Source organism: Platalea leucorodia, assembly GCF_965183815.1.
Source record: "Platalea leucorodia genome assembly, chromosome: Z".
NCBI lineage: Eukaryota > Metazoa > Chordata > Aves > Pelecaniformes > Threskiornithidae > Platalea > Platalea leucorodia.
The window spans coordinates 83,599,154-83,617,622 of NC_138858.1; the positions used below are offsets into that span (position 1 = coordinate 83,599,154).

General features: G+C 35.2%; 1 protein-coding gene across 3 annotated transcripts in view; it reads right to left on the reverse strand.

The window, feature by feature from the left end:
* The window catches only part of TMEM161B (transmembrane protein 161B), a 51,294-nt gene that overhangs the window by 12,893 nt on the left and 19,932 nt on the right, over positions 1-18,469 (reverse strand). Inside the window, exons 4-8 of one of the 3 annotated variants that reach the window (XM_082335920.1) lie at positions 14,856-14,953; positions 13,114-13,270; positions 5,689-5,840; positions 5,069-5,129; positions 3,230-3,370 (exon numbers count right to left, since the gene is read on the reverse strand). In XM_082335920.1, coding sequence (XP_082192046.1) covers positions 3,230-3,370; positions 5,069-5,129; positions 5,689-5,840; positions 13,114-13,270; positions 14,856-14,953 — 609 coding nt within the window. Of the gene's footprint in view, positions 1-3,229; positions 3,371-5,068; positions 5,130-5,688; positions 5,841-6,587; positions 6,697-13,113; positions 13,271-14,855; positions 14,954-18,469 lie in introns of those variants that run through there. The other 2 variants (XM_082335922.1, XM_082335921.1) reach the window with 2 other exon arrangements.

The window sequence follows — 18,469 nt, forward strand, 5'->3', positions numbered from 1 at the left end:
TTCCCTATTTGATAGGTATGACTTACATTTCAACAAAACAGTAATATGACATACTGTGAAATCACATGCGTTGTGGCTTAAAAAAAGTGCTCTTAGAATACCTGAAAACTTGATTTATTCCAAACAATCCAACTAAAGGAGCTACCTGCATTATGCCACACTATAGTAAAAGACAGTTGTTGAAAATTTGCATACCATGGCATAACATCAAACTGCACTAGCTATTACAGTTTTAATCTACAGAGTCAGCATCTCAGATGGGTAATTATGGGAAATACGCTGCTACATTACCGGGTTTTTTCTTTATTAAAAATGTACTCAGATTAATTTCCATTATCTGTACAGATCAGGGGAAACAGTTCTCAGAGATCAGATTTGCCAATTTAATGAAGATTTTTACTTAGGAACCTTGACTAAATGAAACTTGGTACTTACATTCAATTAAAGATACTAACTCAAAAAAAAAAAAAAAAGCCAGTACAGCTATTCCATTTTAAAAGCATTGTAAGAAACTACACAGTTAATGTAAAAGTAGTACTCTTTTGTAATCTTTGAGTACAAAACAGCAGAATTTAAAAGGAGGAGACAAATTTCTGGAGTTTTTCCTGAAATTAATATCCTTCTTCATTTCTGAACCCCATATCCCAATAATTTTTCATTACTAAAATGAAACAAAAATAGTTGAAGACTTCAGTGCTGTAGATCTGGTGGTTTTGCTAGTGCAAACTGCATTAGCTTGTCTATACTTCCAACTCCAACCACAGTGCTTCTACATTATAGAAAAAAATAAGGTAATCAAAAGTTATTCTAAAGAACACAAGACCGTACTGATTTCAAACTATCTAGCTTCCTAAAACCATTTAAAATGTTTGCATATTTCAGAAGATGTCATCACACACACATTTAAATCATCCATTTCAGATGAAGAAATAAGCACTGCTAGTTATTCAGTGTTGCTAGGGAACATGACAGCATCAAAGTAGTCCAAAGCATTTCAGTAACTTGTGAAAGCATTTTACCTGAGCTTCTACTTATTTAAGAAATCCTACTGAGTTAATGGACTGGAACACACCAAAGGGTGGCAAGAATCCTTTTCTGTTTATTTGAGTACAGGGAGAAAGGCTGAAAGACTCTGGAAGCAAGGTCTGAAAAATGAGGGAATGTGTACAAAAACGGTACAGATTGATTAAGACAACTCCAAAATATATGCAGGGAAGGATATTACTGCTAAAGAAAAAAATCAAACCACCTATCAAAAACAAAAGGAACACCAGATTATTTTTATTCTGTTTACCCAAAAAAACCTTACTCCCTATATACATAAAAGAACCACATTAATAATTTGGAACATAGAAGTGAAGACATAGTTAATCATTAACCTTTAATTTCGCCCCCCGCCCCCCAGTGTTCCCTGTAAATTAGGTTTTCCATTCTGTAATGGAATGGGAAAGGCAGCTTCTCCCCTCCATTTTGTTTCCTCTGTGGTTTGGGTTGTTTGTTGGTTTTTTGGGGGTTTTTTTGGGGTTTTGGTTTTTTTTTTTGGTTGGTTTTTGGGGAAGCTTGGAGGTTTTTTTTGGTCAGCTTTGGGGATCTGGAGGGTTTTCTTTTAGAGTTTGTTTTGTTTTATTTTTTTCAAAAGCAGACCATGTATTTGACTGCAGAGAAAGGCATTGTTTTCCTGTACCCAAATTAGAGAGCTTTGTATCAGTGACATGTGATCCTCATTTACTACTTTCCTTTAGTCACTGGCAAACAACTGCAAACAGTCAATAATGATCTACTCATTGATAAAAAACACATCACTAAGGGCAAATACTTCTTCAGGCCAATTGGAACCTCTTCAGGCCAATTAGAACCTATCACTTGACAATGATTCTTTGTTTATAATTGCATTACCTAATTACATTGATATTTGACCAAGTTTTAATCCATTTAACATAATTTTTATATCGTTCCGGTTGAATAGTCAAAGTATTGGTAGACATTTGAAAATAATTTGCTTGGTGTTGCACAAAGTTATCTTCAACAACCAGTTCCAATATCCTCTAAACATTAAGTTAGAGAAGATTTATTTTCCATAACCCCATTCTAGTGGATATTAATTACCCTTTTAGTTCTTGATTAATGAACTTCTGTTTCAGAGATTTTATATTTCTGCCTAGGATCTCATGTCCATGGATCAAGGAAGATGTTGGAAAATTACAGGATACTTACAGAAAAGGCACAAGAAATTTTAAGATATTGAGAACCATAAAAATTAAAAACTAAGCAGTTTATTTAGCTGAAAAGAAAAGATTAGGAAGTGACTCAGTCACAGTCTACACATAGACAGAAACTTAACAGCAGATACAACAAGCCAATAGCTTGCAGCTGTACCAGGATGCATTCAACTACAACGAGTGCAAGTATAACACAGAGTACTTGGTTCTAAATTTACTAAGAGTGAATGACCAACTTTAAACACAGATTAATTTTTAAGCTCAGCATTTTGGGGGGAAAAGAAAAAAAAAATGCAGTCTGAACATAAATAATTTTTCTGTCAGAAAAACGTAATGGTTCTCTTAGTAAAGTGACCAGACTGAATGATCACAATGGCCTATGCTGCAGAATCTGTCATTAACATGTATTAAACATCAAAGGTCAAGATCTATGAAAGACATTTGGAGTTTCTGCATCAATCAGAGAACACTGAAGAGAAATAGTTAAATTGGAGAAAACATTTTACTACCAAACTCAAGGATGGCTGAAAATTAAAATACTCCTTTAAACTGGCATTAACATCTGACTCTTATTAAATATTCTGGGTCATCTTTTCTTTGTGTCTTACCCTAAATTTATTAAAGGCATGATGCCCACTTGGAGGTGGGGGTGGAAAAAAAAAAAGTCTGTGGTTGTACCTCTACTTCTTGAAAGTTATCTTAACTTCCAAAAAGATATGATAGAGGAAAGGAAGCAGTAAGCAGAAACATTCATGGTGGAGCTCTTGCAGGAGGAAAGGAAAGCTCCTTTAATTAGGACTCTAATTTCAAGGCAAAGAATGTAAGAGACTGGCAGAGCACAGGTTGAGCAGAAAGAGGCAGGTGGCGAGTCTGCTCAAGATACAAAAAGCAGGCAGCAACAGAAGTCTTAGTCACTACCTTCTTGTTGAAATAGTTTGCTTTATTTGTTTTCAGACATTAAAGATTTAAGACTGAGTAGCATATACCTATGTGCATATATTTTCTCTTACTGTGTTATTTTTTCTGTTGCTAAATTCAGAGCATCCAGATGCATTTGAGCCAGTCGCAAGCCAGGGAATGTCAAAAAAGCACCAATAAGTGAACACAGAACAGCCAGGAACAATTTGAAGGTTAGTTTAGACACAGGACCCCTAAAAGAAAAGAAAGGAAATAAGCATTTTCTTGGGGAGGAAGTTGGGGGGGTGGGGTATCAGAAACTACTTTCAACTCAACAGTATCTAACATTTAATAAAAAAAGGAAACATCATTCTATAATTTTACTCGGGAATACCAGCATTATTACAAACCAATCAGGAGTTAAAATAAAAAAAATACAAGTCACCTATTTATTTCTTAGGAAAACAGAAAATCTAAGCTACTGCCTATAAGATGTTGTTTGTTAGTGGAGAAGAACAAAAAAATTAATTTTATATTGTAATTAACAACAAATTATATAACAGAAATACCTAATAGAATGAATTTAATGATTATGTTTTTAGGAGAGGAACAGATGCATCATAAGTTTAACTGATCAAAAACAAAATGGATATTTAATTTATACTACTTATATTCTACCTTTATCCATTAAAAAGTTCTATCAAACTTATTACTGCAGCTTTTCACAGATTTATCTAAAACATATATGTGGCCAATTAATGTCTTCCAAGTGATTAATATAATTTGTTTTAATGAACTATGGAGTATATAAAAAATTTTCAGAAAAAAATATCAATATTCAGTATCAACTGAATTACGGAATTAACAAGCACTGGATTACACAAAAAAACAAGTGACATGTAACTAACACAGATTAAAGAGGAACAAAAACAAATCTAGTGATCCATGTGAGTTTCAGATTCTTTCTTAATCTACATCATATAGACTATCAAGAGACACCATCATCAACTCAACTGCTGCTGTAAACAGCCAAAGCACTGCAAAAGTTCAAAAATAAATAAACACTTAACAGGAAAATTAATACAAAAGTTAGTTAACTTGCAATAGCTTAGGAAAAGCAGAGTGAAGAAAGGCTAAGAAACACATGGGATTCAGTTAAGGGTTTCCCATGAGTTTATTCATACACTAATTCACACACTAATCTAGTTCAAGGAAACTTCTGTTCCTCAAAAATAGATTCCATAGCTTCTGCCTGATACTTGAGAACTTCCACGCAAGAAATTCAAAGTTGCACCCCCACAGTGATGACATACCCCATAAATGCATTTTAGAGCATGTGCATAAGGCAAGAATTGTAACAGAAATCCATTTTACAATATACAAAGGCTGTCTACAACAGCAATTGTATATTTATGTAACATCACAAGCTATGGCACGTTCCTCTGACAGTCTAGACAAAACTTGGATGTCCCGTAGCAAGCAGATGTTTTTGCATAATAGGAAAAGACTATAACAACCTGAAAACAGGACTGAACACCAAAAGTTATTCCTAATGCCAACTTTATCAAAAGCTCCATCTGTAGCTTTTGCACACTCATCCTCTTGCATACCACAGGAATGGCAAAAAATACCTATCACCTGTTTTAAGCAATCCTTGCAAAGCTGAAAGGAATTACTATGAAAAAAATGTTTATAGTTCTGAACTGTATTTTATGAACTACAACCAAAATGTCAGGGGACAAACCAAATTAAAAAGAGAAAACACCACTGCATCTTAAGTTACTTGTGAGTACTGATGAATTATTTTCATTAACCCACCTCTTCACATTATTATAGAGATTATATGCACGTACAAGAGCAAAATATGCAAGACAAATGCTTGCTAAGAAAATCCAAGTGGTTTAGTTATAAATGCACTCATAAAACAGACAAATGTATTTCCAGAAACTTACTGGGATTCCAAACCCTGCTTTTCAAGAAATCGCATAGCACTTTCTGAGAAATTCGAGAATCCTGCAGAGACACATATAATATATGTATTTTATTACAGTACAAATGCAGAATTCCTTTTTTGAAATAAAATGCTAGGTAACAGGTCATCTTTTAAATAAATTTGCATATGTCTAGCATAGCTCTTTCATGTGCTAATTAGTATGCCATAATGCAATAAAACCTGATTATTAACATCTCTGATATCTGTACATTTCAGGAACATGAATAAAACTAACATTATTTTTTACAAACATAAGTTGTTTGGTTTTTTTCCCCCCAGTAAAGGAGCTTCACTTTACAAATGAAAGGCAAAATGGGTTAAATGTAAAACTGGAAGGCAAATATAATTAACAAAACAAACAACCTAGGCAAAGATTACACTATTTAAAAGAAAGCAGGAAAAATATACAGGATATCCTTCAGAATGTGCATTCCAAAGCAAATTTTCTTAGACGTGTACGACATATGGAGTTCATTTTAACACAGATATTCTCAAAAACACCTAAGAGACTGGAAATAAATAAATAAATAATTTTTTCAGGTCTCTAGAGCTGTTGAAAACACTAAAGAAAGGACTTACCTGATTCGAGTCCAAACTCCAGATAGTTTTCTGTCACAATGAGAATTGCCATTGCTTTCACAAAGAAGAAAAAACCAAAGGTGACACAGACTGATCTTTCACCTCCATCCTCTACTTTGAAGTAATGAGTAGTCAACGAAAACAGTACCTTACTACACAAGAAAAAGGTCAAGGAAAATTAAGTCTGTAAAATAACTATATTTAAGAATTATAAAGCTGTATTTTGGTCAACTACACTAGGGCTGTTCTATGATGTGCAATTTTTTTAAAAAAGTAATATGTGTTCAGCCAATTTCAGGTTGAAATTACAGAATACTGTAAAGCATAACAATCACATAACGGGTAGCCAGGAATACACTACTCTGGAGCATAGTTTTGATTTAGGCTCACTCACAGTCAATTGCAGCAATATTCACTATCAACCTAGGAGAATTAAACCATAGTTTAAATGTAAAAGATTACATAATCATAAGTTACATCAAACAAAAAACAAGACTATTGTATCTTCAAGGCAAAATATCGAGTTAAATGAAAAATATTCCGTCAAACTACATAACTCAAGATTTAATACATCTTAATTTCAAAATCCAAAATATTACTTTTGAACGTAACAACTGTGATGGCAGGGAAGTGAACAAACACATTTTTAACCACAGAGGAGCTACAAGTGTTCTTCCTGGATGCACAACCCCAAGGTATACATACAAACAGCAAGAACAAGATGCTCCAACAAGCACTTCTATGAATAATGGGATAAAATTTCTCAACTATGAGAATTTCTGCTCACAGGGAGTGTAGACCTGCCTTACAAGAAACTGTGACAAATGGCATGAGATTGTTGCTTAGATTATTACGTGACTGTTTACTAAACAGAAAACATATGAAAAGATGAAACTTACATTTTTCTTTCCTAGGTAGTACTAAACATGCTGTTGTTTTACTGTCTTTGATAGCTGAGAAATCTCAAACATGTGCATGTGAAAGTAGAGAAATGTATCCCATGCTCATCTTGAAGGAAAAAAAAAAAACCACAAAAATGAACCTTAAAAAATCCTATGTAGTCTGGCATCATATATTAAGTCCTTTCATGTAACCCCAGTGCCACAAATATGAACATCTAAGACATCACCTACTCTGTTTTCAAGCTGGTTTTACAATGTGTATTGAGTATTCTCCTTTTTTAACACATTTCTAAACATAATTAGCTCCAAAGTTAAACAGTAGATTAGGATAAATTTTTCATTATATATTGTCGACTCTTATTACTATGAACTGCAGCCCATTATAATTGATATTTTTTTTCAAACGGCAGGTAATATCCAGTCTATATTTAAATAAACTACTTTGAGATCACCTCAAACATTACCTGCTTTGAAAAACCAAAGAGAAAAAGGAAAAAGAAGATTTTAAGTGTAAACAGTACCGTTTTTTCCACTATGCAATAACACATTCTTATTTGCACTTTTTTTAATACTGGAAGTATTTTAAGATGTAGATTACATGAAAACATGTTTTAGAGTATCTATTCAGTAAAACATTTGAACAGTCATCAGTTAATCTGTCAAGAAACTATATGATCATGCAATATCACACTTCATTAGGCAGCATATAGTTAACATACACATTGCTGTATTTCATGTATATGCAGAGAGGTACTCATGCACACAATAAAGTGGACTAAGCACAGCATCTAATAACTAAGTTCACAGTAATCAACTTATGCTTCCTCCATACTTCACAGAAAGAAGTGATATATCTAATGGAAGACTTAACTTCATCCTAAAAAGAGGTACATAATAGGTCATATGGACTGTGTTCTGGAAAGCTCTGTTTCTCTAGTAATGTATTCTTAAACCAAGTGCTGATCACAAGTTGAAAACACATTAATCTCAAATCTTGAAGTTATACAAAGGATTTCGTAACAGTTTGTGATCAATAGTCCTAACCTATGAACAGATTTATAACCCCATAGCTATTTCATGTTTTCAACTATGGATTGCGCCTAAAGGATGTGGAAAATGCAACTGGGAAAAAGAAAGCATACTGACAGTAAATTCCAATTATAGTGCACATTCAGAACCCAATACATCAATTGATGATTATGCAAACTATACATAACTGAAACTCTCTGTTAGCTGAATAATCACCACTGCTACCTATTTTAGGGATGGAGAAAATTGAAGCATTATGGCTTGCTTCATCACTTCCTCTCACTGCTTAACCATGTTTCAGGACCTACCGAAGAAATAACAGGGGAGTATACAGTGCTAAGTTAACAGATTCCCCACCCGCACCCCCACCCCACCTTTTATTACTTTTTTTTTTTTGCCTGTAGAATTTATGGTATACACTTTTACAAATATAATTTTATCTTTCAAATTGATGCAGTTATGGAATTTTTTAATTATGTAGTCCACTGGTATTTATGCAGGTGGTTGAAGAGAAAAAAAAAATCCATATTCTATTAAAATACACAAAACTTTAGGATTCACAATTGAAAACCAAACTCCTCTGTATTATTTCTAATTGCATGTATGTAGAAAAAAATTACAGTTTAAGGCTTATTTGATGACTGACTTTTGCTAGATCAACCTTCAGTCAAGTTAAAAGACTGCCACTTTCCTTTGCTATGCCATCGATAGGTTTTCCAGAAGTAGCCAGTGAAATTTTCTAACCTACCAATGAAGCCAGGTTATTTAAACCTTTTCAGGTAACAGACAGTTTTCCAGCTGAGAAATACCTTACTTTTGCTATACCACATTAGTTTTCCTAAATACCTTGCCTTTGCAACAGAAATGATTGTGTACAACACTGTTTAAAGGTTTATAGACAAAAAGTTAAGTAACCGGACTTACTCAGTTGTTCTCAGTGATGAATTTTAAATAGGTGTATAAGTTATTTAAATTAGGCACACACTACTATTAAGATGGATCATCTCCCAGTGTTGTCCATCTTACTCTATCCTCATGTACATTCTTCCTCCCATCAATAAAGCATTTTGTTATTTTACAAACCCAATCCTCTACAAGTAAGCTGGCTGCAACTGCTGCATTTAAAATTGTAATCAATAATTCAGTTTGCTAATTTTGAATATTTGTTCTGAAAAAAGCCACCTTTCCAAACCTCAAAATAAAAGAAATCATCAATCTGTAAATAGTTACTATCTGCAACAAACCGTAAATAAAGAATAATAAAAAAAGAAATAGTAATTCAAACATTGTGGCCTACACCATAATGAGTTTTCACAAACATTAACATTACTTCTGCAAGAAACATTGTAAAACTCATTTTTAAGTCAAAATTCACAATCAGTAGGTCATGACCAGTAATCTGTCTTAAAAAAACCTCAACATCTTTGTTTTGCAAAGATCTTTTGTTACTCCTCTTCAGGTACTGGAAACTGTTCAGGGAGTGCAGGCTATCAGCATGAAAAGTGATCAACACAGTATCATGCAGCCTTTCAAGAATATTAGACACTGAGCAGATGGTACAGCAAGGCCTTCTAAATGCTGCCTCCAAGAAACATATTTGAGTCTTCCTGAAACTATCTAGCCATTTAAAGATTTATTTTTCTGTTCTGCTAAAAATAAGAGAGTTCCCTACCCTGGAACTATTCATCCACACTACCAACTGCGAGGTTGGTATTGTTCACACTGCAGCCCAGCAGAACCACGAAGACACGCGGGCATTCCTGCCCTAGCCGTACAGTGGGTAAGCTGAGCTGCAGCTGCCACTGGGGCATCCACCCAGGCTGGCAGGGGGATCTGGCATCTTTCACCGAGGTACCTGCTAATACAGCTGCACAAACATTTCAGCACATGAAACATGTTTAAAGCTAGCTTAATTGTGCCTAGCACAACTATCCATCCACATAATGCCAACATATTCTAACACTGGAATTCAAATACTAAATCTATGTACTACTCCTTTTAGACTACATTAGTTTCTGGAATTTTTCTGAATATCCACACTATCAACATTAAAACATGCTAATAGTGGGTTACTGCACTCATTTAAAACATCCATTTCCAGAAGACGCAGCTGAAAAAAATTCCAGTCATCACTTCCAACTTCTCTAAGCTTTTTTTTGTTCATTCTGTCAGCCAAATCCTTAGTACAGCCTATCACCTCTTAACACACAGCTATGAAACAAACACCTGTCACCATAACACAAAATTGTTCTAGAATTAATTCTTGACATATCACATTGACTGCTTTCAATTGAAAATATGGAGGCAACCAAATTTTTCTAACACTTAAATTATGATGAATCATTTCTGGCCTTGACATACTGAACTAGTAAATAGCTGTGTAAGTTTTAAAGCATTCTAGTCATCCCAGAGGCCTGATGGCGCAACACATGAATGCACCAGTTTTCTTCTGAAATGTCTTTTCACCTGTCTAGGTTCCAGTGATCACAAGGATTGTTATCAATACCTCTGTATCTCACTCTTTGCACCCTGCTCCTTCACCCAAAAAGCTGTAATGCCTGGAATAAGTTATGTTAACATATTTATGGAGATGTTTAATATAAAGTTTAGACAGTGCTTCCTGGTACTGCAGCCTTCTGCATGGCCACTAACCCCTCAGACTGCTCAGGATCACACTACTCCATCCCATCAGTCCAGGAACCATACAGGTCATTAAGCAAAGCCCTATTCAATATTAGGAAGCAGTGACTTCACAAGAATTTCTACAAAATCGCCTACTCTGTGCAGAAGCCTCCAATAAAAACAAGGTCTATTTACTGCCACAGAGAAAAAAAAAGTAAATAAAAGTTGTACAAAGGGGCAGAAAACTGATTCTGACCATTTGTTTCCTTTGTATAATTAATAAAGGACTGTTCAGCTACCTAGTACTGGATAAATAATTATACAAGGTCACACTTGTATACAGGTTTCTTATTTCACAGAATTTATTTATTTCTGAAGGCTTGGTCCTACATGTCAGGCCATTCTTCTCTAAGCTTTCCCAAATTTGCATGTTTTTAGAAGTGCCACAGGAATTTTAACTTCTCTAACCTTTCTTTCACCCTAACAAACTGATAAAAGTCCTTAAGAATTTTCTCTCTAAAAATATACTGCCTATTTCAAAAACTCAAAACAATATTCGTCCCTTAGACAATACATGTGTAGGTACAAAAATGCTAAAGCATAAAATTAACTGTTCACAGCTTGTTAAATAAAATTTAGCATTTAGCACACAATCTTTTGCTTTTAACACTATTACATTTGATCCTAATTCCCTTTCAGGCATGTAGGAAGGCTAGTAAGAAAATATAGCTGATGTGCTTCTACCATGCAGGGAATACTAGATCTGTTTCAATCTCCTCCAGGTCCAAATGTGCAATTAGATCTCAAGTGCTTCAGCCAGATTAGGATAAAACTGGAAATGCTGGTTGAAGGTCAATAAATGGCGGGTGAGGGGGGGGAGACAGAGACAGAGAGCGCAGGTGAGAAAGAAACAATCAAAAAAAGACCCTAATAGCTACTTGCATGTTCACGCTACTGAGACAGAAAGCTTGCACTGTCAGGCCACTTAATCTTTTTTAATTTCTGCATTTGGTTTTGCCCTGAATTGATGACCAAATGAAAGCAGTGATAATGACTGTATTCAAATACCACTATAAGAAAGAATTAATCGCAGTGGATTTTCCTACAATATATAATTCACAACTCTGTTTCACCTAGAGCTGCAATCACTGTAGTATTTTTTAAGTTGGCTACATTCGAGATTTGAAAGATGAAGCAAATAGGGCATTGCCACCAATAAATTTAAGAGAGCATTGTAGCTTTACTATTTGAAGCTTGTTTTTCCATTAGTTCTGTTAACCTCCCCCTCTTCCTCAAAATGGGAGTCAAAAGGTGTTGGCTTTCATTTCTGATTTCTTAAGCAGTAGCTGCCTCTCTCTCCTTCCCTCTGCCAAGATTAAACTAGAACTCCTGACTTCACCCAAACAAATACAACAAAGGCTGTGCAATAACAGCTATATATTAGCTATAATACAGCTATAATATCATTATAAGGTGCACAAGAGCCAGACACCAACTTTCTGTCACTACTTAGTACACTAGAAAAACCACATTTTGGACTGTGGATCTGTCCACTGACAAGTCAAAGGAGAAATACCTGGTCTGGAAGCAAGCTACTGAGAGTCTTTGGTTTTCATAATGTGAGTCGACTCCCTCTTCTAGCAAGTTCTTACTCGCTACAAGGAAAGTTCTGGATATCATTTATACTTCAGGGTACTTAGAAAAACAATTCTTGTCCTTATCGTAAAGGCAGAACACATTTTAATAATTATCAAGTACAGACAAGCGTTAAGCATATCCAGAAGTGTTAGCCAAATATAACCAAACATTAGAGTTCAAAGGTTTTACATAACACCACCAGCTACTGCTAACACCAAAAAAACCCCCAAAACTCCCCACGACACAGTCAGAATCTCTGTTGCAGAACAGGCATTTATACAGAGGAATCAATTTTGAATATTCAAGTGCTATATCAACCCTAACTTAGCACTTTATCTAGTTGTCAGCTGTTGAAGGAGCAGAGGAGTTGCAGAAATTCATTTTCTAACTCACCTTTCCCTAACCTGCACTCTTGCAGGCCCTTATTCAATTCCACTGCTTTACCACCTATCACTTTTTTAAAAGGCAACTTTCCTCCCTAAAGCGTACATCTGAATTAGTATGCAGAAAGCAGTTAATTACCATGCAAGCATCCACATCTGATATTGCCTTCCCCAGTAAAAACAAACATAACAGCTGCTTCTTTTTTATGATTTGATATTTCCTGCTTCCTAAATACTCCGCTTTTGTTTCCCTCAGTTTCAGAGGGGAGTTCAGCTTTTCACAGAGCTTTGAAAACATACCACCTCAGCTCCTAAAACTGTCTACATTTTATTTTCTGTAAACTTCATAAGAGTGTCTTGAATGTATTTTACATTATGAATTCAAGCATGTATCTTTGCAATAAATTGTATACATATTACTGTCCTATTTTGTTCAGGAAGTATCAGATTAAACATACTGAAAACAAAAAGTATGTGGTAAATTGCACACTTCTCCAGAAGCTGCAGATAGATTTCTGTACAGAAATCTATTTCTGATGGCCAAACCGGGCAAAATGAAATTAGTTTAGAACCACTACATACTACAGAGGAGCACTAGCCATATGTTCACATACATGCATTTTTTCCATAAATGGTTTGGTATTAACGTTAACAAGCTATTGATATCAGCAGGTACAAAGAGCATGTACAGCATATACATTACTCAATAGCACTAGCTTACATGATCCTTTTTCCAAATGCTGAATATCGGTATATCCTGCCAATCAACAATAAAGAGCTTCATATGAATTACAGAATGACGTAAACTATTTGGAACAGATGGAGTGATTTAAGAAAACAGAAAAGGATACACTGCAAAAGCCAAGACAAGCAAACACCACACTACGCTGATATTCATTTCTTGTGAGGGCTTCACAATACTGTAATAGGCTTCCGTCACCACATACACAACTGTAGCCGCAACAGTGAAATCCACCAACCACTGATATTCCGGAAAATAGTGCAATGCTGAAAAATACAAGTTTGCAAATGTTAAAGGCATGATATTTTAAGGCAGCTACTGACACATATAGAATGGAGTGACAATTGAAAAATGTTTTCAATTAACTGAGGTCTAGGTAGACCCAGATCATAGAAATAAATAGCAACAACAGCAAAAAAGCCACATTTTTTCCACTCAACCACCTGAACTTCACTCTTCACTTCTGTTATTCAATACTTGATTACTACTCAAATTTATAAGGCTACAAGATTTTACTATTTTATCATCTCAGCTTTTATACATTAGCATCCTAAATTCAAAAAATGTACTTAATTTAGATCTCAACATCACAACAGAAAACGGTTCTCCAGTTGAGTCTAGCTGCAATTCCAGGCAACAGGTTCTTTGACTCTCTGTTAAAGATTAAAAGCTCATTGGCAATCAATGGGTGATTTATGAAGAAAGAGCTCCCATATGTGCTGGAACTGCAAAGAACAATTTGTGACAATAAAGTGCAGCCTGTCCCTCCCAAACACCTTCCCTACATCTACACAGTTAAAAAGTCACAAAACATTACTAAGCATTTGTCTATTGACTTCAAGCTACCTGATGTCAAACACATATGTCTGGCCAAACTCTGGCATTTCCAAGTCCTATACTTGTTTTGAAATAACTACCTGGTTAGATCCAACAAAAGTTTGTATATATAACTTTTTAATGACAGTTAAATCCTACACTGTATCAGTATCTATAAATACTCAGAGAGACAGTTAAATGCTATAATTTCAAGCAAAGAATACTAACTGAAACTTGTGAATCCTTTCTTTATTTATGTGCCAACTTCAAAAAACTCTGCATTTCTGTTAAAGGTATTTTCTACACTGTCTCCAGTAATTTAAGCTGAGAAATCTGCTGCATAGGACTATGCTTGCTTTCTTTCTATATTTATGCACAGGACACATGCATATAAAAACATAGATAGGAAGAAAGAAAACGTATCACACATATGTACATATCCATGTATAAGTTTTCTGTAACAGAATGACTGGTTATGATTAAGGAATCAAAAATTACCGTTTAAAAAACCAGCAACTTCCAAAGCACTTAATGCTTCTTATTTCTGTACCGTCACTTTTGGTTTCTATGCATTTTGCCTCAATGTTTCAGATGTGTGGTTGAAAGGTCTAGGTTTCAATGCTACGGCACATTTTCTATTTTAGATGAGCAGAAAGTATATGTTTCGACATCTGCCAATTGTCATTTTCTTGTACAGAGCTATGATCTCTATTTCAAACAGACTATGATGTGATCCTTTTGGTGTTGTCTCATATTGCTATGGATGCCTGATACAACAATAGATGTGCTTTATGCTGCATTTCACCTACTCATCCTTTTCCATAACACTGCTATTAAGATGTCACCCATGGAACAACAAAGGAGACTTAACCCTAATTCTTGCCTTCCCATTTAACTTTATTATCAGTTGTACTTCTATTCATTCATTGTCTATGAAAAAAGATACTCCAGCATTCATTGCAAATAAACACTTGATAGAAAGAATCAGGATATATTTGAAATAATATATTATCATCTACATCCACTTATTCTTACCAATAGTGTCCCTTTCAGTCACAGATTTTGTTTCCAGATGAAGATCGATGTCTTTTGGAATGGTTAGGGGTTTGTTTTCAATATGACCATTATATTTTCTGCAAAAATAAATAAATAAATAGATAATACACACATGAATATGACAAAATAAACTTTTTCAATATATAATGGCATTTCAAATTTAAGAAGAGTGCAGGCCACTTTCTTGCCACATGCAAACATTTTTATCTAGCTAGATAAGAGCATTAATTCAAGTTCAAATCTTGATAAACAACCAAGTATGTCAATGATTCCTAGCTTTACCTTGCAAGGCTCTGACATAATACTGTGGTACGGGTTTAAATGGCTTCTGCGTGCTGCATGTATTAGGGCAAGATCCAGTGGCCCGTATTTACTTCAGCCCACTGATTTTCTCTGTTCAGGGAGCTACCGGGTGTTCTAGTAAGTTCCCACGTTCTCAAAAGGTTAGTGATACAAGTACAGCTACAGAGCAGAATATATCCACCCTGCCATGCAGATACCCTGAAGAAAATCTGAACTAAACTGAGACTTTTTAATTGAGGTCTAAACCAGGATGCTGAAAAACAGGAGTGTTAAAGTCTTTGGATTGAAAGTAAGTAAAAAAGACAGACTCGGCAGTGTTAATTTATTGAACACTCACGGGAAATAACAACAAGCAGTAATCCACCTCAGAAGATAGCTGATAAGGAAAAAAACAAAAAACAAATTCCCAAAAAAAGCATTAGGCCTTTTTGTCACAACAGGGTGCTCAGCAAGTACATCAGGCAAGCTGGACTAACCTAGATCCTTGAAAGATCCATCCTACTAGCCATCAAGCAAAGACAATTTTAAGATAGTTTTCTAATCTAAAAGGGTATGTGTAGAAATACTATGGATTTGTTTCAGTTCATACCCTGTTTATGAAAAAAAGCAAAAAAAAATATTTATCGCAGTATTACTAGCAATCCTAGAGATCCAGTATATCTTGAAAAGAAATAATCCATCATGCTCTCTTTGGGGAGACAGACATCGCAATACAGCACCATCCAAAGCTGTGTTCCAGGTTTTAGCCAGTGCTGCAGAGCATGACAGTGATACACAGGGGCTCCATGAAGAGCAACAGGCAGATTCATTTGCTCCTTGCTTATACAAATGGAAGGAATAAGGCAACCAAACGTTGATCCTCATACTGCTAAACCCTTCCTGGCTTCCAGCATTAAGCAACTTGAGGACAACCTGAGCCAGGGATTGCATCTTCTGAAACCAGCATTTTTCAAAACTTACATGAATTTGCCTAATCCCTTTCTGAACCAACCTGAAATTTGTTGAGCTGCGTGGTGTCTTGTGGCACCAAGTTCCACAATGTGCGTCCCAAATTGAGAAGTCCTTAAATCTACTCTACTAATGTCATTTGGTGCCTCCTTGTATAACATAGTAGTAAGTTTACTACTCCTTAATCACCCTCTGTGCACACGGGATACGTACCTGTCACAAAACCCTCCCTCAGCCAGTTCCCAGACTAGTAAACCTTACACTTCTCCTCCTTCTGTGGAAGCCTTTCTTCCAGCCACCATCACTCCCCTTTCCCAGTTCTACTGAATCATCTTTGAAACACAGTATAAACAAAAGTATGTCTTATATGTATAATATGAAGTTAGATTATGATTTCCAAATTGTTGGTTAGAACTAACACACCTTTAAGGAATCATTTTCCACAGTAACGATACATGTAAAGATCATAAAAGATGACATGTTTAGAGTAAAAGGAGCATTTTCATCTGGAGCTCTGAAAATATACCAATATCATAATCTTCACTTTCCTGAAAATAAGCCACACTACTAGACTTTAAATTGAAGAAAACAGGATGCTCTTAAAAGAACCTGAACAAAGTCAAGTTATGCGAAATTGCGCTCAGAGATTACCATTACTAACTACAGTAAAACTTACCTTATCATTACTGGGGCGGGGGAGGGGGAATCATTAAAGCAGATCAGAAATTGTTTTGTTAGGTTAAAAAAAAAAATCACATAAAACTTAAAACTCCTAAAAGGCTAGAAGGAAACAGTAACCTCTGACAGATTTTAAAATAGCACCTCTGAAATTAGAAAAGGAGAGATGGATTTTCCACAGTTAGTGGGACATAAGCATTAAAAAGAAATTCAATCAATCGTGAACTTATTTTTAAGGAATTATGTCCTCTCAGCTAATGTGTGAGACAAGAATACAAGCAGAAAGCATTAATAAATGTTATTGTTTTCAGGTGACACTAATTCTCAGTATAATCCAAAGCATAAGAATTTTAATGGACAAACTGAAAACTGAGGATAGGAATCTAAAGCATCACTCAAAAAATTCAGGTGCTCAAGTCTAAACAAGAAGTCCCAAGCACTGCCCAGCCACTTGACTATCTGCATGCTTCAGTGTTCTTCCATTCTGCCAGTCATACTCTTGACGTTTTCCTACTGCATGCACCCAGAAGTATCATCATCTTGAGCGAGACTAGCATTTTGATAACTGAAGCTGCTTCAGCTCGAACAGAATTTGGTGTTCCTACACTTTAATTATCCCAGGGGACCCATAACCCAAGAGGCACAGTCAGAACATACCCAAGATCATTGACAGCTTTAATTCAAAGTCATTCATAGTAGCTACGGACCCTTTAATAATAAAAAATTTAAAATTTAAATTTAAAAATAATTTAATATAACACAAACGATTCTGAAACAGAAAATCTGCCTAATATTCATGTGCTATGATAACCTATAGCATAATATACTGAAGTGTAATATGCATGGAATAAAATGGACTACGAGTTCACACTACAGCTGTTTCTAAGGCTCATTTTCAAGCAAGTTCCTTGGATCTCCTTCCACCATTTCTCTTTTAATTAGTTCAAATTGGAAAAGCATTGAAGTAAGGAGCAGGTACCACATTTTGCAGGACTATGGGCTTGACAGAGCAAATTCCTTATCTTGAAAGGACACAGAGAAAATCAAATAAATACATGCATCCTTATTTCTCCTGCACCATCTGTTTCACATCTCCTTGGCTCAAAGGAGCACTGCATTGTTTTGTGCAGCCTAGAACAGTACATCAAACCAACCCAACAGTAACAACTCATACTTTAAACTACAGTTCTGCTCCAACAACAGATGTTTCTTTAGAAGACACAGAGATATACTTATGGACTAAAAAGTAAGTGTATTATTCTGTTGTTACAACAGCAAACCAAAGAAAGCATCATTTAAGCCTCCACATTACCATCGTCGATTCTTTGAAGTTTCATATCGCCCTGTGATTAACATTTACCCTAGTACAAACAACCACCTACAACTAACACATTTACATGTTAATATAGTAAGATAATTATATCAATCTTATAATAACTATATCAGACCAACAAAATTTGACTGCGCAGACATGAAAACATAGCGTCACATTCGAAACATTAAATGTACAAGTTTAGTAACTGAAAAAGGACTTAATGCATATATAGGTGACTTGTGATACAGGTTCCTACTAAATTTCACAGTAAATTTCCAAAGGTTACAAAATTTAAGCTTATATATCAGTGCACCTTAACGTGCCATGCTTCCACTCAGCTGAGAGCATG